The sequence below is a fragment of the Colossoma macropomum genome, unplaced genomic scaffold, assembly GCF_904425465.1.
Source record: "Colossoma macropomum unplaced genomic scaffold, Colossoma_macropomum, whole genome shotgun sequence".
Classification (NCBI taxonomy): Eukaryota; Metazoa; Chordata; class Actinopteri; order Characiformes; family Serrasalmidae; genus Colossoma; species Colossoma macropomum.
In genome coordinates, this window is record NW_023496048.1 from 50,536 (window position 1) to 71,354 (window position 20,819).

The 20,819-nt window shown below is 42.9% G+C and overlaps 1 protein-coding gene across 1 annotated transcript in view; it reads left to right on the forward strand.

The window, feature by feature from the left end:
• Nucleotides 1-20,361, forward strand: part of LOC118804449 (cAMP-specific 3',5'-cyclic phosphodiesterase 4B-like) — a 31,763-nt gene extending 11,402 nt beyond the window's left edge. The window contains exons 2-17 of the mRNA XM_036564958.1: nt 4,581-4,709; nt 4,822-4,943; nt 6,227-6,394; nt 6,584-6,623; nt 7,459-7,529; nt 7,641-7,690; nt 8,580-8,692; nt 9,067-9,160; nt 11,299-11,456; nt 14,001-14,099; nt 14,889-15,053; nt 15,633-15,732; nt 16,484-16,638; nt 17,225-17,347; nt 17,892-18,074; nt 19,336-20,361. Of these exons, the coding sequence (XP_036420851.1) occupies nt 4,581-4,709; nt 4,822-4,943; nt 6,227-6,394; nt 6,584-6,623; nt 7,459-7,529; nt 7,641-7,690; nt 8,580-8,692; nt 9,067-9,160; nt 11,299-11,456; nt 14,001-14,099; nt 14,889-15,053; nt 15,633-15,732; nt 16,484-16,638; nt 17,225-17,347; nt 17,892-18,074; nt 19,336-20,361 (2,796 nt within the window). The remainder of the gene's footprint in view (nt 1-4,580; nt 4,710-4,821; nt 4,944-6,226; nt 6,395-6,583; nt 6,624-7,458; nt 7,530-7,640; nt 7,691-8,579; nt 8,693-9,066; nt 9,161-11,298; nt 11,457-14,000; nt 14,100-14,888; nt 15,054-15,632; nt 15,733-16,483; nt 16,639-17,224; nt 17,348-17,891; nt 18,075-19,335) is intronic.
• Nucleotides 20,362-20,819: the final 458 nt, after the last annotated feature.

Here is a 20,819-nt window from a genome sequence, read left to right on the forward strand (position 1 = left end):
ATTGGTCTTTTACAGCCAGTGTGTAGTTGTCTTCTACAGCCAGTGTGTATTGGTCTTTTACAGCCAGTGTGTATTGGTCTTTTACAGCCAGTGTGTATTTGTCTTTTACAGCCAGTGTGTATTGGTCTTCTACAGCCAGTGTGTATTGGTCTTTTACAGCCGGTGTGTATTGGTCTTCTACAGCCAATGTGTATTGGTCTTTTACAGCCAGTGTGTAGTTGTCTTCTACAGCCAGTGTGTATTGGTCTTTTACAGCCAGTGTGTATTGGTCTTTTACAGCCAGTGTGTATTTGTCTTTTACAGCCAGTGTGTATTGATCTTCTACAGCCAGTGTGTATTGGTCTTCTACAGCCAGTGTGTATTGGTCTTCTCCAGCCAGTATATATTGGTCTTTTACAGCCGGCATGTATTGGTCTTTTACAGCCAATGTATATTGGTCTTCTACAGCTGGTGTGTATTGGTCTTTTACAGCCAATGTATATTGGTCTTCTACAGCTGGTGTGTATTGGTCTTTTACAGCCAGTGTGTATTGATCTTCTACAGCCAATGTGTATTGGTCTTTCACGGCGAGGGCATATTGGTCTTTTACAGCCAGTGTGTATAGATCTTTTACAGCCAGTGTGTATTGGTCTTTTACAGCCAGTGTGTATTGGTCTTCTACAGCCAGTGTTTATTGGTCTTCTACAGCCAGTGTGTATTGGTCTTCTACAGCCAGTGTGTATTGGTCTTCTACAGCCAGTGTGTATTGGTCTTTTACAGCCAGTGTGTATTGGTCTTCTACAGCCAGTGTGTATTGGTCTTCTACAGCCAGTGTGTATTGGTCTTCTACAGCCAATGTGTATTGGTCTTTTACAGCCAGGGCATATTGGTCTTTTACAGCCAGTGTGTATTGATCTTTTACAGCCAGTGTGTATTGGTCTTCTACAGCCAGTGTGTATTCATCTTCTACAGCCAATGTGTATTGGTCTTTTACAGCCAGGGCATATTGGTCTTTTACAGCCAGTGTGTATTGATCTTTTACAGCCAGTGTGTATTGATCTTCTACAGCCAGTGTGTATTCATCTTCTACAGCCAATGTGTATTGGTCTTTTACAGCCAGGGCATATTGGTCTTTTACAGCCAGTGTGTATTGATCTTTTACAGCCAGTGTGTATTGGTCTTTTACAGCCAGTGTGTATTGGTCTTCTACAGCCAATGTGTATTGGTCTTTTACAGCCAGTGTGTATTGGTCTTTTACAGCCAGTGTGTATTGATCTTTTACAGCCAGTGTGTACTGGTATTTTACAGCCAGTGTGTATTGATCTTCTACAGCCAATGTGTATTGGTCTTTTACAGCCAGGGCATATTGGTCTTTTACAGCCAGTGTGTATTGATCTTTTACAGCCAGTGTGTATTGATCTTCTACAGCCAGTGTGTATTCATCTTCTACAGCCAATGTGTATTGGTCTTTTACAGCCAGGGCATATTGGTCTTTTACAGCCAGTTTGTATTGATCTTTTACAGCCAGTGTGTATTGGTCTTTTACAGCCAGTGTGTATTGGTCTTCTACAGCCAATGTGTATTGGTCTTTTACAGCCAGTGTGTATTGGTCTTCTACAGCCAGTATGTATTGGTCTTTTACAGCCAGTGTGTATTGATCTTCTACAGCCAGTGTGTATTGGTCTTCTACAGCCAGTGTGTATTGGTCGTCTACAGCCAGTGTGTATTGGTCTTCTACAGCCAGTGTGTATTGGTCTTTTACAGCTAGTGTGAATTGATCTTCTACAGCCAGTGTGTATTGGTCTTTTACAGCCAGTTTGTATTGGTCTTTTACAGCCAGTGTGTACTGGTCTTTTACAGCCAATGTGTATTGATCTTCTACAGCCAGTGTGTATTGATCTTTTACAGCCAGTGTGTATTGGTCTTTTACAGCCAGGGCATATTGGTCTTTTACGGCGAGGACATATTGGTCTTTTACAGCGAGTGTGTATTGGTGTTTTACAGCCAGTGTGTATTGGTCTTTTACAGCCAGTGTGTATTGGTCTTCTACAGCCAATGTGTATTGGTCTTCTACAGCCAGTGTGTATTGGTCTTTTACAGCCAGTGTGTATTGGTCTTCTGCAGCCAGGGCATATTGGTCTTTTACAGCCAGTGTGTACTGGTCTTCTACAGCCAATGTGTATTGGTCTTTTACAGCCAGGGCATATTGGTCTTGTACAGCCAGTGTGTATTGGTCTTTTACAGCCAGTGTGTATTGGTCTTCTACAGCCAGTGTGTATTGGTCTTCTACAGCCAGTGTGTATTGGTCTTTTACAGCCAGTGTGTATTGGTCTTCTGCAGCCAGGGCATATTGGTCTTTTACAGCCAGTGTGTATTGGTCTTTTACAGCCAGTGTGTACTGGTCTTCTACAGCAAATGTGTATTGGTCTTTTACAGCCAGGGCATATTGGTCTTGTACAGCCAGTGTGTATTGGTCTTTTACAGCCAGTGTGTATTGGTCTTCTACAGCCAGTGTGTATTGGTCTTTTACAGCCAGTGTGTATTGGTCTTTTACAGCCAGTGTGTATTGGTCTTTTACAGCCAGTGTGTACTGGTCTTCTACAGCCAATGTGTATTGGTCTTTTACAGCCAGGGCATATTGGTCTTGTACAGCCAGTGTGTATTGGTCTTTTACAGCCAGTGTGTATTGGTCTTTTACAGCCAGGGCATATTGGTCTTTTACAGCCAGTGTGTATTGGTCTTTTACAGCCAGTGTGTACTGGTCTTCTACAGCCAATGTGTATTGGTCTTTTACAGCCAGGGCATATTGGTCTTGTACAGCCAGTGTGTATTGGTCTTTTACAGCCAGTGTGTATTGGTCTTCTACAGCCAGTGTGTATTGGTCTTCTACAGCCAGTGTGTATTGGTCTTTTACAGCCACTGTGTATTGGTCTTCTACAGCCAGTGTGTATTGGTCTTCTACAGCCAGTGTGTATTGATCTTTTACAGCCAGGGCATATTGGTCTTTTACAGCCAGTGTGTATTGGTCTTTTACAGCCAGTGTGTATTGGTCTTTTACAGCCAGTGTGTACTGGTCTTCTACAGCCAATGTGTATTGGTCTTTTACAGCCAGGGCATATTGGTCTTTTACAGCCAGTGTGTATTGGTCTTTTACAGCCAGTGTGTATTGGTCTTCTACAGCCAGTGTGTATTGGTCTTTTACAGCCAGTGTGTATTGGTCTTTTACAGCCAGTGTGTATTGATCTTCTACAGCCAGTGTGTATTGGTCTTTTACAGCCAGTGTGTATTGGTCTTTTACAGCCAGTGTGTATTGATCTTCTACAGCCAATGTGTATTGGTCGTCTACAGCCAGGGCATATTGGTCTTTTACAGCGAGGGCATATTGGTCTTTTACAGCCAGTGTGTACAGCCAGTGTGTATTGGTCTTCTACAGCCAGTGTGTATTTGTCTTTTACAGCCAGTGTGTATTGGTCTTCTACAGCCAGTGTGTATTGGTCTTCTACAGCCAGGGTGTACTGGTATTCTACAGCCAGTGTGTATTGGACTTCTACAGCCAGTGTGTATTGGTTTTTTATGGCCAGTGTGTATTGGTCTTCTACAGCCAGTGTGTATTGGTCTTTTACAGCCGGTGTGTATTGGTCTTTTACAGCCAGTGTGTAGTTGTCTTCTACAGCCAGTGTGTATTGGTCTTTTACAGCCAGTGTGTATTGGTCTTTTACAGCCAGTGTGTATTTGTCTTTTACAGCCAGTGTGTATTGGTCTTCTACAGCCAGTGTGTATTGGTCTTTTACAGCCGGTGTGTATTGGTCTTCTACAGCCAATGTGTATTGGTCTTTTACAGCCAGTGTGTAGTTGTCTTCTACAGCCAGTGTGTATTGGTCTTTTACAGCCAGTGTGTATTGGTCTTTTACAGCCAGTGTGTATTTGTCTTTTACAGCCAGTGTGTATTGATCTTCTACAGCCAGTGTGTATTGGTCTTCTACAGCCAGTGTGTATTGGTCTTCTCCAGCCAGTATATATTGGTCTTTTACAGCCGGCATGTATTGGTCTTTTACAGCCAATGTATATTGGTCTTCTACAGCTGGTGTGTATTGGTCTTTTACAGCCAATGTATATTGGTCTTCTACAGCTGGTGTGTATTGGTCTTTTACAGCCAGTGTGTATTGATCTTCTACAGCCAATGTGTATTGGTCTTTCACGGCGAGGGCATATTGGTCTTTTACAGCCAGTGTGTATAGATCTTTTACAGCCAGTGTGTATTGGTCTTTTACAGCCAGTGTGTATTGGTCTTCTACAGCCAGTGTTTATTGGTCTTCTACAGCCAGTGTGTATTGGTCTTCTACAGCCAGTGTGTATTGGTCTTCTACAGCCAGTGTGTATTGGTCTTTTACAGCCAGTGTGTATTGGTCTTCTACAGCCAGTGTGTATTGGTCTTCTACAGCCAGTGTGTATTGGTCTTCTACAGCCAGTGTGTATTGATCTTTTATAGTTATTTATAGTTTATTGTTTAGTTAATTCTAATTAATGAACTGAACTGCAGGTGTCTCAACTGCCCAGGTACACCTGCTCTCCTCATTTTCATATCTATCTTTTTTCCACAGGGCAATGAGGCACCCGTGGGCGGGGAGAAGGCAGAGTCAACGCGCTACAGCCGTTCTTATACATCCGGGAGCACGCTGGGGGTGGAGTTTCGGAGGGGGCGGAGCCGGAGACTCTCCTCCAGCTTGCAGGTAAACATGGTTCTGACCAGAAACAGGATGGAGAAAGTACACCTGAGCAGCATTTTTATGCCTATAGCTAAACACATGCTAATAGTGTGGTGCTGTATGTAACTTCCTACAGGTACCGTGTTGGCTCCGCCCACGTTCACGCTCACCGGAAGTATTGAGTATCATGCCACGCCCCACAACCCTTCCACTACGCATCCCACCACGGATTGCTATCACACACGCTGACACAGACAGGTAAACACGCGCTACCATACATGTGCTAATACTCATGTAACGTAATACATACATGCTCCCACACATGCTAGTTCACACGCTAATACACACATGCTCACGGATCCTAACACGTACATTAACCTCCCTGCACATACACGTGTGAACAAGCATGCTCACACATGGTCACAGACACCTGTTAAAGCACCTGCTATCACATGCTAATACATTAATGTTAATACATGGTATCTCACACGGCAGCCAGTGTGTATTTATTAGACACTATCAAAACATATCAAAGCACATGCTAAAACACCTGTTAGTGCACGTTAATACACACCTGCTAACCACACATGCTAATTTAAACATGCAAATGTGTCTCTGTCTCTCTCTGTTCTCTGTTCTCTCTCTCTCTCTCTCTCTCTGTTTTCTCTCTGGTCTCTCTCTCTCTCTCTCTCTCTCTCTCTCTCTCTCTCTCTCTCTCTCTGTTTTCTCTCTGGTCTTTCTCTCTCTCTCTGTTCTCTCTGTTCTCTCTCTCTCTCTCTCTGTTTTCTCTCTGTTCTCTCTCTGTTTTCTCTCTGTTCTCTCTCTCTCTCTCTCTGTTCTCTCTTTCTGTTTTCTCTCTGTTCTCTTTCTCTCTCTCTCTGTTCTCTCTCTCTCTGTTTTCTCTCTGTTCTCTCTCTCTCTGTTTTCTTTCTGTTCTCTATCTCTCTCTCTCTTTCCCTCTCTCTCTCTGTCTCTTTCTCTGTTCTCTCTCTCTCTCTCTCTCTCTCTCTCTCTCTCTCTGTTCTGTCTCTCTCTCCCTCTGTTCTCTGTTCTCTCTCTCTGTTCTGTCTCTCTCTCTCTCTGTTCTTTCTCTCTGTTCTCTCTCTCTCTCTCTCTGTTCTCTCTCTCTTTTTTCTCTCTGTTCTCTCTCGCTCTGTTTTCTTTCTGTTCTCTCTCTCTCTCTTTCCCTCTCTCTCTCTCTGTTTTCTCTCTGTTCTCTTTCTCTCTCTGTTCTCTCTCCCTGTTCTCTCTCTCTCTGTTCTGTCTCTCTCTCTTTCTCTGTTCTCTCTCTCTCTCTCTCTCTCTCTCTCTCTGTGTTCTCTGTTCTCTCTCTCTCTTTCTCTCTTCTCTCTCTCTGTTCTGTCTCTCTCTCTCTCTGTTCTCTGTTCTCTTTCTCTTTCTGTTCTCTCTCCCTCTGTTCTCTCTCTCCCTCTGTTCTCTTTCTCTCTCTCTCTCTCTCCCCCTCTCTCTCTCTCTTTCTCTCTTTCTCTCTCTCTTTCTCTCTCTCTCTCTCTCTGTTCTCTCTCTCTCTCGCTCTGCAGTGAGGTGGAGAATGGAGGTGTATCTCCAGCTGATCTCAGTCCAGGTCTGATGCTCCATCCCTCGTTCCCTCAGTCTCAGAGGAGAGAGAGTTTCCTCTATCGCTCCGACTCTGACTACGACCTGTCACCCAAAACCGTCTCACGCAACTCCTCAGTGGCCAGCGAAGGGTATGATAAGTCTTCTACATCCAGTATGCATTTATTAAACACTATCAAACACTGCCAGGTCTTCTACATCCAGTATGAATTTACTAAACACTATCAAACACTGCCAGGTCTTCTACATCCAGTATGAGTTTATTTGTTTCTTTGTTGAAAACACCTAAAATTTTGAATTGTTCCTCCTGTGTTTGTCAGACACACTGCTGAAGATTTCATCGTCACTCCTTTTGCTCAGGTGAGCTGAACAGAATTAAACTCATACTCTAATATTTATTTTCATCATTGCAGATAAAGGGATCATTACTTATAATATTTTTGAATGTATGGTGGTGCTCGGAAAAGTAAAATATTGTAGAGCTTACATAACTCTGCTACAACATTTCACTCCTGTTTGTGTAAAACTACGTTATTCTAATTGATTTTAGGGTTCATTTTGTGAAATATACAGAATGTATTTTTCTCAACAACAATTCAGATTCCCCACAAGGGAGCGCTATTAGCACTCAAGTAGTGTTTTTTGTGCAAAAGAGATGAAACCCACACCAGCAGGAACTCGTTTGCTATGTGAGTTTTAACTGAACCAGTTGATTTTAAAAAGGGATGCGCGCTAAAGACAATGTGAACAGCAGGGGGCGCCTTTGCGCCTCTGAATCCAGAGACATTTTTGGATGACTACTTTTTTCAGCAGGCCGATTGAAAAATCTTAAACTGTAGATGTCTCTACACACGACATTACAGCCCCAAACAGAACATTTTTTAGGCGTTTTTTTTTGTTTAAAAACATCTAGATAAAATATCATCACGTTTGTTTTACCTGATGGACTACAACTACCATAAACACTAGAACTGAACCTGCAGCGCGGTCCTGCAGGACCACACTGAGGAGATACTTTATGCATTGAGGAAATGTTTGATACTGCACTCATCATGAGTGATAACAGCTTACGAATTTCATAAGTGACTACAGTAACCCTGAGAACATCTCACTGGAGAAAGGTGCACCACACAGATATAAACTGTCTCCTGTATCTTTTCTTCACTTTTCTCTCTTATTCTTCTGCATCTTTCAGGTGTTGGCTAGTTTACGCTCTGTCAGAAGCAATTTCACAATCCTGGCTAATCTCAACACCCCCACTGTAAAGTTAGTATCTACAGTTAGTGCGCTGTCTCTTTTTCTCTTTTCTCTGTTTTTCTCACTCTTTTTTCGCTTTCTATGTAGTGAATGAATGTGTTATTCTCTGTTTGTCCACAGGAGATCTCCGCTGAGCAGCCAGTCTTCAGGGCTCAGGAGCTCACTCTCAGGTACACACTTTTAAATACACTCTTCAACTAATAAATCCACTAGTAGGCGCTGTTGGTGGCAGCGAAGTAGTAAGCTAATAAATCTACTAGTGGGCGCTGTTGGTGTCAGCGAAGTACTAGGCCAATAAATCCACTAGTGGGTGCTGTTGGTGTCAGCTAAGTAGTAGGCTGATAAAGCCACTAGTGGGCGCTGTTGGTGTCAGCGAAGTAGTAGGCTGATAAATCCACTAGTGGGCGCTGTTGGTGGCAGCGGAGTGATAGGCTAATAAATCCACTAGTGGGCGCTGTTGGTGTCAGCAAAGAAGTAGGCTGATAAAGCCACTAGTGGGCGCTGTTGGTGTCAGCGAAGTAGTAGGCTGATAAATCCACTAGTGGGCGCTGTTGGTGGCAGCGGAGTGATAGGCTAATAAATTCACTAGTGGGCGCTGTTGGTGTCAGCAAAGAAGTAGGCTAATAAATCCACTAGTGGGCGCTGTTGGTGGCAGCGGAGTAGTAGACTGACAAATCCACTAGTGGGCGCTGTTGGTGGCAGCGAAGTAATAGGCTAATAAATTCACTAGTGGGCGCTGTTGGTGGCAGCGAAGTAGTAGACTGACAAATCCACTAGTGGGCGCTGTTGGTGTCAGCAAAGAAGTAGGCTAATAAATCCACTAGTGGGTGCTGTTGGTGGCAGCGGAGTAGTAGGCTGATAAATTCACTAGTGGGCGCTGTTGGTGTCAGCAAAGAAGTAAGCTAATAAATTCACTAGTGGGCGCTGTTGGTGTCAGCAAAGAAGTAAGCTAATAAATTCACTAGTGGGCGCTGTTGGTGTCAGCAGAGTTTTTAATTTGCTTTTATTTTTATTTTTTAATGTGGTGATGAAGTAGGATCCACTCTGAATGTGTTGTAGATCACCAGTATCAGCAGTTGACCTTGGAGACTCTGGCGGAACTGGACTGGTGTTTGGATCAGTTAGAGACCATTCAGACACACCGCTCAGTCAGTGACATGGCATCAAGCAAGGTAATGTCTCAGTCAAGATGGTTATAAAATAATTTTTTTTATTCTATGTCGTTATAAAATCAACTCCTCTTGTACTTTGTTATAAAATATAATCTTTCATTATAGATAAATATAAAACAATATTCTTTTCTACTTCATTAGAAATTATTTACTATTATACATCAAAATAAAATAATCTTTTATTCTGTCTTTATAAAATGACTTTCTATTCTATGTCATTATAAAATCATCTATTCAACATCATTTTAAAATCATTTTCTATTTTATGTAGTTAAAAAATCACTTTCTATTCTAAAATGTAAAACTTTGTTTTTATTTTTTATTTCTCTGTGGAATCACAGCTCAGTGCTCTCTCTGTGTCTGTGTTCTTGTAGTTTAAGCGAATGTTGAACCGGGAGTTATCTCACCTGTCTGAAATGAGCCGCTCGGGAAACCAGGTCTCCGAATACATCTCCAGCACCTTTCTAGGTAAGGCTGTGATGAGCACATGCGAGTGACTGTAAAGCAGCTGAATTCACTAAATTAGAAGGACTGTCCAGATACTTTTGGATATACACCGATGAGCACAAACATTATGACTCATCAATGTGCGAGGGCCATGAAGGTGATCCGTCTACTCCGAACTGACGGAAGAGATGCTGTGGCACAATCACAGAAATGTTTAACCCACAGACTCGCCCGTGCGTCAAATTCTGTTTCTATATCTGTGTCTGTATCTTTGTGATGATCCAGCTCAGAAATCCAGTTCAGACACTTCCTGAATCTGTAGAGTCGCCCTTTCCATTCCATCTTATCACGAGATCATACGAGACTCACATCCGGAGTTATGAGCCTATGAAGAGGGGCTGAGATACACGTCATCTGCCTCTCACTGTGTGGAACTGGTGGATTGGTGTGTCCGTCTACATTCTGTGTGAAACTGACCAATGGACACTCAGGAAATCACTAAGGACTGACCATCACGCCGGAAACCCTTCATTCTTCATTCAGTCCACATCGGAGACTCATGTGAAACGGCGTGCAGAGAGTTTACAGCTGCTGAAGCTGCTGCAGCGGTTTTGGAAAGTAGTGATGAAGATAACGGAGCATTTTGATATGAAACATATGAGGATCATGATATAAGCAAGAACCTGCTCAACTCTCTCACCCTCACAGTTAAGCTGTTAGCCATCCGCAGATGCCTTGGGTTAAGTCTGTCAACCAATCACAGGCTGTGTTCATGACTCATCGACCAATCAGAGGCTGTGTTCCTGACTTGTCGGCCAATCAGAGGCTGTATTCCTGACTTGTTGACCAATCAGAGGCTGTGTTCCTGAAGTGTCGACTAATCAGAGGCTTTGTTTCTGACTTGTCGGCCAATCGGAGGCTGTATTCCTGACGTGTTGACCAGTCAGAGGCTGTGTTCCTGACTCATCAACCAATCAGAGGCTGTGTTCGTGACTTGTCGGCCAATCAGAGGCTGTGTTTCTGACTTGTCAATGGAACAACCCTACTCTTTTAGGCAAAATCAAAGGTCTGAAAGGTCAAAATGAAAATGATAGGTCTGAAGCAGCGTCCACAAAATATTTATTCTTTTATTATGACACCATCGACCTGAGAGGGTCAAAGCAGAACTTAAGAAGATATGCACAGACCGAGGAAATGCCCTCAGACCACAGAGGGTTAATGATGGTTATGGGAGGACTGTGTCACAACACACAGCATCTCACCCTGCTGCATATGGAGCTGTGCAGCTGCGGTCCGGTCAGAGTGCCCATGCTGACAGCTGTCCACCATCGAAAGCTGCTATAATGTGCAATCCCTACAGTGGGCATATGAGCATCAGAGCTGGAGTGATCAAAGTAGGTGGCCTAGTCTGATGAGTCCCATTTTCTTTTACTTAACGTGGATGAACGGGTACAGGTGCGGCGTTTACCTGGAGAAGTGATGCACTGTGGAAGGAGGATGAGTGGAGAGAGTGTAATGCTCTGGGAGACGTTCTGGTCTGCACATTCCAATGTGACACGTGGCACCTACCAAAACACCCCCGCAGACCAGGTACTCCCCCTCATGGTGACAGTGTTCCCTGATGACAGTGGCCTCTTTCAACACTGCACACGTTGCTCAGGAACTGTTTGATTAACATGACAAAGTGTTCAAGGTTTTACCCTTCAGATCTCAATCTGGTCTGGCGTCTGTGGGATCTGCAAGTCTGAACCGGGTTAAAAATTAGTGGTGTTAATTTATCCTGTTAGCATGTTAATGTTAGCGCTGACAACACCACTTAATACATATTAGTGATGTCAGAAGTATGTATTTATGCATCAAGAAGTTGGGTGCAAAATGCCTTACAGACCATTTCTAACAATTTTCATTTTTTCGTGATGTATGATGTTGGGAGCTTTACACATGCAAGAAATTTCAGTGCTACATTATTGTTAATATTTTATTATTATTAATTATCACTAATCATTAGAGAAAAACAAGTGCGTTTTCCTTTATATGTCTGTTGGTATTCTTTTCAAAAGCTGCTTATATTCACAACTGTTACAAACAGATATACAGCATTTTGTATTTTGTACTGAAAACCCTTCATATAAATGTGTGTGTGTGTGTTTTGTCTCCAGACCAGCAGAACGAGGTGGAGATTCCGTCTCCGACTCTGAAAGAGAAACCAATGAGCCACATTAGCGGAGTGCGAAAACTTTCTCACACCCACAGTCTGGCAAACACACCGCTACCGCGATTCGGAGTCACGACTGAACACGAGGACATGCTGGCAGAGGCAACACACACACACACACACACACACACACACACACATCTGTGTGAATTGTGTCAGACAGTCATTGATTTGTCATTAGCCTCTTTCTGCAGCGCCCCCTACTGGCCATTTAAATGGACATCAATTCTGACATTATCAGATGAACTAGAACTCTGTCATCTCTCTGTGTAAAATGTTTTTGAGTTGCTAATGAGCAGTGAGGGGAGAAAGGGGGGTGGTGAGACCCCCTGCTGTGAAAAACTATTCACACCTTCAAACCAAGTTCAGATGTTGTGATATAGAATATATTGTAAATATATTGTAAATGTATTGTGATACATTGAATGAGTATTGTGATAGTATTTAATGAGTATTGTGTTAGTACGGAGTGAGTATTGTGATACTACTAAATAGGGGTGCGGGAAAAAATCGATTCTTAGATGCATCGCGATGCGGATGAGACTGATTCTGAATCGATTCATAAATGTCAAAAATTGATTTTCTAAATATTTAATTTATAACGTAATGTTGACGGAACGCAAAAGGCGGAACTTGGAAGTGGGTAAGTGCAGCGCCCGGACAGTCTGTGGCGGCACATAACAAAAACACAACGGGATGAGCGAGAAATCCGACCGGCTCCTCTGCATTAAAGCCAGGTTAGATCAGGAGTCACAACACAAATGATCAGAAGAGCCATTTTGTTCTTTCAACAAAAATCAAACCAGCTTGGGAGCCACAACATTTAATGCCCTGTATGTCTCAGTGTGTGTTAATGTCCTAGTATAGACTAAACAATATAAACGAAAATGCGGATTTACTTCGCTCTGCTTTAAGCTTTAGCTGTAGCTGCTTTCCTTCCTTCTCCGCCTGAAAACTTTTCCTCAGAAGTAGATCAGTTAAATGTCTCTCAACGTTCGAGGCTGAGGTCACTTCTTATTCTCCAGCTTCTTGTTCGAATTTACCCGTTCCACCTTAAATTCTAACTGAGGCACCGACTGTAAATGCGGCACCATGTAAATGCGGAACGGGAGAATTCGAAAGAGAAGCAACTTCATCTTCGCCACTTTTTAGTGTTTGACAGTCTCTCGTTGCAGATTTAACGTACCAGGAAACCGACTGCGCTGCTTATAAATGTGAATAACACATCGCTGCTCTGTGACCTGCAGTCTGCACGCCGGTTCTCAGTCATTGCAAAACAGGGCTTTTGCGCTGTGCTGCACACGACCCGTCTCAAAGATACTTTACTGACACAGCGATCCCCCCCCGTCTCTACAACGAGACCAAAACCGAAGTTCTAGAATCACTAAGGAAAACAGGTAGAATAGCTGTAACGCGCTGCGTGGACGTCCATCACCACTGGATCTTATTTCACCGTAACTGCGCATTTTATCGCAGATGAGTAGCAGCAGCTCCTCGTGCTCCAAACAAGAGCAGTGAATGAGAGTCTTCTAGTTCACTTACCACATCACCTCCATTTGACTTATTAATAAAGATATTGGAAGTAAATTCATTATGGATCATTACAAATACTTTGCTTTAAAATACCAAGTCACTTTAAATAACAACACCGAGTCACTTAGTCACTTTAAAATGTATATTGTCTCTACATTCTGTGTATATTTTGTGTATATTTAATATATTTCAGTTAGTTTTTCTTGTATTTTTATTTTTACTTATTTACTTTCTGTAAAAAAAGTAGAGTGATTATCTGAGCCTCGTCACAAGCATTTCAATGCATAAATGTCCTGACGTGCAAATGACAAATAAACTTGAAACTTGAACTCGAAACTTGAGCTCACAGTGAGAAAATAGAAATGCTATATAGAAAAAAGATGCATCGAGATGCATCGATAATCGCATCGCAGCCCTCTGAATCGTAATCAAATCGAATCTTGACTTGCCTAGAGATTCCCACCCCTACTACTAAATGAGTACTGTGATAGTATTTAATGAGTACTGTGATAGTATTAAATGAGTATTGTGATAGTGTTAAATGAGTATTGCGATAGTATTGTATGGGTATTGTGATAGTATTGAACGAATATTGTGATAGTATTGAATGAGTGTTAGGGTAGTGTTAAATGAGTATTGTGACAGTACTGTATGAGTATTGTGATAGTATTGAATGAGTATTGTGTTCATATTGTATGGGTATTGTGATAGTATTGAAAGATTATTGTAATAGTATTGAAAGAGTATTGTGATAGTACTGAATGAGTGTTAGGGTAGTGTTGAATGAGTATTGTGATAGTATTGAAAGATTATTGTGATAGTATTGAAAGATTATTGTGATAGTATTGAAAGAGTATTGTGATAGTACTGAATGAGTGTTAGGGTAGTGTTGAATGAGTATTGTGATAGTATTCGAAGAGTATTGTGATAGTATAGAATGAGTATTGTAACAGTATTGAAAGTATTGAATGAGTATTGTGGTTGAAGTATTGTGTTAATACTACAGACTGCAGAATGATGCATTACTTCAGAGGTCTGTATTACCAGAGCTGCTGTTATAAAGACTGTAAATATTAAAATATGTATTTTTATGATCTGTCTGTCCGTCTGTAGGTGATGGAGGATTTGAATAAGTGGAAGTTCAATATCTTCCAAGTAGCCGAGCTCTCAAATAACAGGCCGCTCAGCTGCATCATGTACTCCATATTCCAGGTGGGTGTTAATGTTTAAAGACTTTAGATGGATTATTCAGATTATTTAGACAGATACTTGTGTTAGATGCTGTGGGCTCAGAATTATAAGGTTCTATAAGGTTCTGTCTGCATTCAGTTCAGTTTTTGAGATGTTGAGGATTCAAAGTCCAACCATAAATATTGATAGTAAAGGAGGAAAAATGTAAGGTGGCTGTTTCAGTGTGATATAATGCAGTTCACTGTTCTATATTAATTTTCAGATATTTGTACAGATTTCATTAGGCAAGTTGCTGTGTGTCTGTGTGTGTGTGTCTGTGTGTGTGTGTGTGTGTGTGTGTGCGTGTGTCTGTGTGTGTGTGTCTGTGTGTGTGTGTGTGTCTGTGTGTGTCTGTGTGTGTCTGTGTGTGTGTGTGTCTGTGTGTGTCTGTGTGTGTGTGTGTGTGTGTGTGTGTGTCTGTGTGTGTGTGTGTGTGTGTGTGTGTGTGTGTGTGTGTCTGTGTGTGTGTGTCTGTGTGTGTGTGTGTGTGTGTGTGTGTGTGTGTCTGTGTGTGTGTGTGTGTGTGTGTGTGTGTGTGTGTGTGTCTGTGTGTGTGTGTGTGTGTGTTTGTCTGTGTGTGTGTGTGTGTGTGTGTGTGTGTGTGTGTGCGTGTGTCTGTGTGTGTGTGTCTGTGTGTGTGTGTGTGTGTGTGTGTGTGTGTGTGTCTGTGTGTGTGTGTGTGTGTGTGTGTGTGTGTGTGTGTCTGTGTGTGTGTGTGTGTGTGTTTGTCTGTGTGTGTGTGTGTGTGTCTGTGTGTGTGTGTGTGTATAGGAGAGAGATTTGTTGAAGACGTTCAGAATTCCGGTCGATACGTTTGTCTCCTACGTGATGACCCTGGAGGATCATTACCATAGCAACGTAGCATATCACAACAGCCTCCACGCTGCTGACGTCACTCAGAGCATCCACTGCCTGCTGTCCACTCCGGCTCTGGACGTGAGTCCACTGTCCACTACAGCTCAGTGATAAAATTCAACATCACAACTCAGTTACATTGTAAACAGGTTCAGATCATATTTAACTTAATCACAGTGTAAACAGGTTTAGATCATATTTAACTTAATCACAGTGTAAACGGGTTTAGATCATATTTAACTTAATCACAGTATAAACAGGTTTCAGATCATATTTAACTTAATCACAGTGTAAATGAGTTTAGATCATATTTAACTTAATCACAGTGTAAATGAGTTTAGATCATATTTAGCTTAATCACAGTGTAAACAGGTTTAGATCATATTTAACTTAATCACAGTGTAAATGAGTTTAGATTATGAATATAATCCAGATTTGTGTTGTGATGACTCGGTTGTTTATATTTAATGCAGAGTGAGTTAATAAGCACAGACAGAACTAACTGAGCCGTCTCAGTCAGTATTAATGATTCTATTATTACTATTATCCACTTTTTCTGATTAGACTGTTCTCTTTAGCACTGATCAGATCTCAGACCACCCTCTGTCTCTCTCTCTGTGTCTCTTTCTCTGTCTCTCTCTCTTTATATATATCTTTCAGGCTGTCTTCACTGATCTGGAGATTTTAGCTGCTCTCTTTGCTGCCGCCATTCATGATGTAGATCATCCTGGAGTCTCCAACCAGTTCCTCATCAACACCAGTGAGGAACCTACTTCTGATCAATATGTGCAGTTAGAGCTGGAAACATAAACTTTTCTCTCTCTGTGTGTCTCTCGCTCTCTTTCTCTCTGTATCTCTCTCTCTCTCTGTCTATCTCTCTCTCTCTTTCACTCTCTGTGTATATCTCTCTCTCTCTCTTTCTGCGCTCTCTTTCTCTCTGTATCTCTCTCTCTCTCTCTCTCTGTCTATCTCTCGCTCTTTCTCTCTCTGTATCTCTCTCTCTCTCTGTCTATCTCTCTCTCGCTCTTTCTCTCTCTGTGTCTATCTCTCTCTCTCTCTCTCTCTTTCTGGGCTCTCTTTCTCTCTGTATCTCTCTCTCTCTCTGTATCTCTCTCTCAGACTTTGAATTGGCTCTGATGTATAATGATGAGCGTATTTCTCTCTCTCTCTGCTCTCTCTTTGTCTCTCTCCCTCTCCCTCTCCCTCTGTGTCTCTCTCTCAGACTCCGAATTGGCTCTGATGTATAATGATGAGTCTGTATTTCTCTCTCTCTTTCTCTCTCTGTCTCTCTCTGCTCTCTCTCTATGTCTCTCTCTCAGACTCTGAGTTGGCTCTGATGTATAATGATGAGTCTGTATCTCTCTCTCTCTTTCTCTCTCTGTCTCTCTCTGCACTCTCTCTGTGTCTCTCTCTCAGACTCCGAATTGGCTCTGATGTATAATGATGAGTCTGTATTTCTCTCTCTCTCTTTCTCTCTCTCTCTCTGCTCTCTCTCTATGTCTCTCTCTCAGACTCTGAGTTGGCTCTGATGTATAATGATGAGTCTGTGTTGGAGAATCATCACCTGGCTGTGGGCTTTAAGCTTCTTCACCAGGAGAACTGTGACATCTTCCAGAACCTCAGCAAGAGGCAGAGGCAGAGTCTGCGCAAGCTCGTCATAGACATGGTACACAGCACACGCTCACTGGGTTCTCCACTGATAACGTTATAGATAACGTTCTGGACCGTTCATAATGAAAACTGGAGTTCTCAAATCGGCTCCTTGTGGAATCCCCAGCGGTGTTCCTCAGGGCTCAGTGCTCAGGCCCTAATCACTCCATCCAAAGACCCCTGAGTTTCTTTTAGTACTGATGACCCTTTTTAGGGTGTTTGAGCTATTTATCGTTTTGTTCCTCAATCAATTATTAGCAACAATGGTTTGAACTTAAAGCAGTTGCTACTTTGGTACAGTAGGTGGTGCTGTGTGTCGTTTATGCTGTAGACAAGAAGTTAGTTTTGATTGTTAAGGCCTTTTTGAATGTAGAGTCAGTGAAAGTGAAAGATTTATTTTATTATATTCTTCACAATAAATCATAATAATTGTATAAACAACTGAATTATTCCTTCTTTTTTTACTGTTCGGATTTAAGATTGAAATGAAATAATAATGATAATAAAAATAAAAATAATCCTGATAATAATAGTAATACTTAAAGTACTCATTGATATTAAATGAAAGAACATTTTGAGCTAAGTAAGTCTCACCTGTGCAGGTGTTGGCCACTGACATGTCGAAGCACATGACCCTCCTGGCTGATCTGAAGACGATGGTGGAGACGAAGAAGGTGACGAGCTCTGGCGTGCTGCTGCTGGATCACTACACTGAGCGTATACAGGTGAGAGGCAGTGATTCAGATGAGAGTGATTTATGTGTGAGTCAGTGATTCAGGTGAGAGTCAGTGATTCAATTGAGAGTGATTTAAGTGAGAGTCAGTGATTCAGCTGAGAGTGATTCAGGTGAGAGTCAGTGATTCAGCTGAGAGTCTGTGTTTCAGGTGAGAGTCTGTGATTCAGGTGAGAATCAGATATTCTGGTGAGAGTCAGTGGTTCAGCTGAGAGTGATTCAGGTGAGAGTCAGTGATTCAGCTGAGAGTGATTCCGGTAAGAGTCAGTGGTTCACCTGAGAGTGAATTAGTTGAGAGCCGTTGATTCAGCTGAGAGTGATTCAGGTGAGAGTCAGTGATTCAGCTGAGAGTCTGTGTTTCAGGTGAGAGTCTGTGATTCAGGTGAGAATCAGAGATTCCGGTGAGAGTCAGTGGTTCAGCTGAGAGTGAATTAAGTGAGAGTCAGTGATACTGCAGAGTGTCAGGTGTTAAATCTACAGTACAGGTGTGTCTGGAGGAATGTTGGAATAATAAAGGTGCTGTTTGTGGCGTGCAGGTGCTGCGGACCATGATGCACTGCGCTGATCTGAGTAACCCCACCAAACCGCTGGTTCTGTACAAACAGTGGACGGAGAGAATAATGGAGGAGTTCTTCAGACAGGGCGACCGAGAGAGAGAGAGAGGGATGGAGATCAGCGCCATGTGTGATAAACACACCGCCTCCGTGGAGAAGAGTCAGGTACCACCTTTACAGCTCACACCTTCACAGCTCACACCTTCACCGCTCACACTTTCACATTTCATACTTTCACAGCTCACTCTTTCACATTTCATACCTTCATGGCTCACACCTTTAGAACTCACACCTTCACAACTCACACCTTCACCGCTCACACCTTTACAACTCACACCTTCACGGCTCACACCTTCACGGCTCACACCTTTACAACTCACACCTTCACAGCTCACACCTTCACCGCTCACACCTTCACCGCTCACACCTTTACAACTCACACCTTCACGGCTCACACCTTTACAACTCACACCTTCACAGCTCACACCTTCACCGCTCACACCTTCACCGCTCACACTTTCACATTTCATACTTTCACAGCTCACTCTTTCACATTTCATACCTTCACGGCTCACACCTTTACAACTCACACCTTCACAGCTCACACCTTCACTTTTAATTACTGTGGTGTTCCAGGTGGTGACTAGGAGGTTGCTAGGGTGTTGCTCAGCAGTTGCTATGGTGTTCCAGGTGGTTGCTACGATGTTGCTAAGCAGTTGCTATGGTGTTCCAGGTGGTTGCTAGGAGGTTGCTAGGCAGTTGCTATGGTGTTCCAGGCGGTTACTAGGAGGTTGCTAGGGTGTTGCTAAACAGTTGCTATGGTGTTCTAGGTGGTTGCTAGGATCTTGCTAGGCAGTCACAGTGGTGCTTTAGGTGGTTGCTACGGTGTTGCTAAACAGTTGTTATGGTGTTCCAAGAGTTTGGTATGGTGTTGCTAACTTAGTACTGCTAAGCTGTTTTAGGGCTCTCACTGATTTGTTCACTAATAAAAGAAAATGAGCACATGACTGTTATTCAGTTTACTCTGACTTCCTGTTAAGTTCCTGTTTAGACCACTTTACTCAGCTGTGGCAGGTGTACCACCAGGGATACCACAGCAACCATCTAGCAACACTCTAGCAACCACCTAGAACACTGTAGCAACCATCTTGAATAACAAATAAACCACTTAGCAATACTTTGGCAACTACCATAAACACCATAATAACTATCTAGCAACACCCTAACAAGCCCCTAGCAATACCCTAGCAACCACCTGGAATACCATGCAAATCACCTAGCAACTCCTAAGGAACCACCTGGGATACCATAGCAAAGCACAGTCACTGTTCATTTTCTTCGGGAAAATTTTGTAGTCATTATTATTATTTATTTGATTCTATTTCTGATGGGAATTAAAGAGGACACTGTGTTTTTGTGTTTGTAGGTGGGGTTTATAGACTACATTGTCCACCCTTTGTGGGAGACGTGGGGTGACCTGGTCCATCCGGATGCTCAGGAGATCCTGGACACTCTGCAGGAGAACCGAGACTGGTACCAGAGTGCTGTCCCTCAGAGTCCGTCACCGCCACCGGACAGAGAGAAAACTCACACTGACCGGTTCCAGTTCCCCATTACACTGCATGAGGAGGAGGACACACATACCTACAACAACCACACACACACGCTCAACCACACACACACTCTCAACCACCACAACCACACAGAACCAGAGCAAGAACTGGAACAGGAACCAGATCAGGAACTGGAACCAGAACCAGAGCAAGACCTGGAACAGGAAACAGAGCATGAGCCACAGCAGGAACTGGAACAGGAACCGGAACAGGAACCAGAGCAGGAACTGGAACAGGAACCTGAGTCAGAACCAGAACAGGAACCAGAGCAGGAACTGCAACAGGATCCAGAACAGGAAGCTGAGTCAGAACCAGAACAGGAACCAGATCAGGAACTTGAGCATGAAGTAGAACCAGAGCAGGAAACCAAGCAAGAACCTGAGAAAGAACCTGAGCAGGAACCAGAGCAGGAACCTGATCAGGAACCTGAGCAGGAACCACAGCAGGAACCAGAGTTCAACAGCATCCAAGAGGAGGAGAAAGGAGATGGAGAAGAAGTGGAGATAGAAGATGGAGAAGCAGATGGAGAAGGAGAGATGGAGGAAGGAGGCGGAGATGAGGTGGAAGGAAGAGAAGCAGATGGAGATGGTGAGGTAGATGGAGAAGAAAGAGTAGAAGAAGAAGAGGAGGAGAAAGAAGAAGAAAGGGTAGAAGAAGGGGAAGTAGAAGAGGGTGAAGGAGAAGATAGAGATGGAGAAGATGAAAAGAAAGAAGAAGAAACAGGAGAAGTAGTAGCAGAGAGAGAAGAGAATGAAGAAACAGAAGAAAGAGAGGATGGAGGAGTAGAAGGAGATGAAAGAGGGGATGGAGAGAAAGAAGAAGAGGAAGAAATTGAGTGAGGCTCAGTAGAGATGAAGCAGGAGAGACTGAAAAAGAAGAGGAAGAATAAATAATGACAAGAGAAAGTGAAGGATTTCCAGGCCGAAAGTGAAGCTGAACTTTAGTGAGCAATACTGCCCCCTACAGCACGGAAACAATACGCCCCCAACCTGCACCCACACTGAACATAGCGACCACTCAGGAGGAAAAGAGAGAGAGAGAGAGAGAGAGAGAGAGAGAGAGAGTTTCACTCGGAGGGGGTAGCAGCCTTCAGTGTTCTTCATCATCATCATCATCATCATCATCCTCTCTTTATCCATCGTACTCACTGCTGGTGCTCCAGCCAGAATGGAGAGTTCAGCTCCAGCTTTCTGAATGCAGAGTGATGGAGTTATCCACTATGCTGTTCAACCTCCAGATGTTTACATTTCAAAACACAAATATGACTATCAGTCAAACTGTGTAAAACATTATTGAT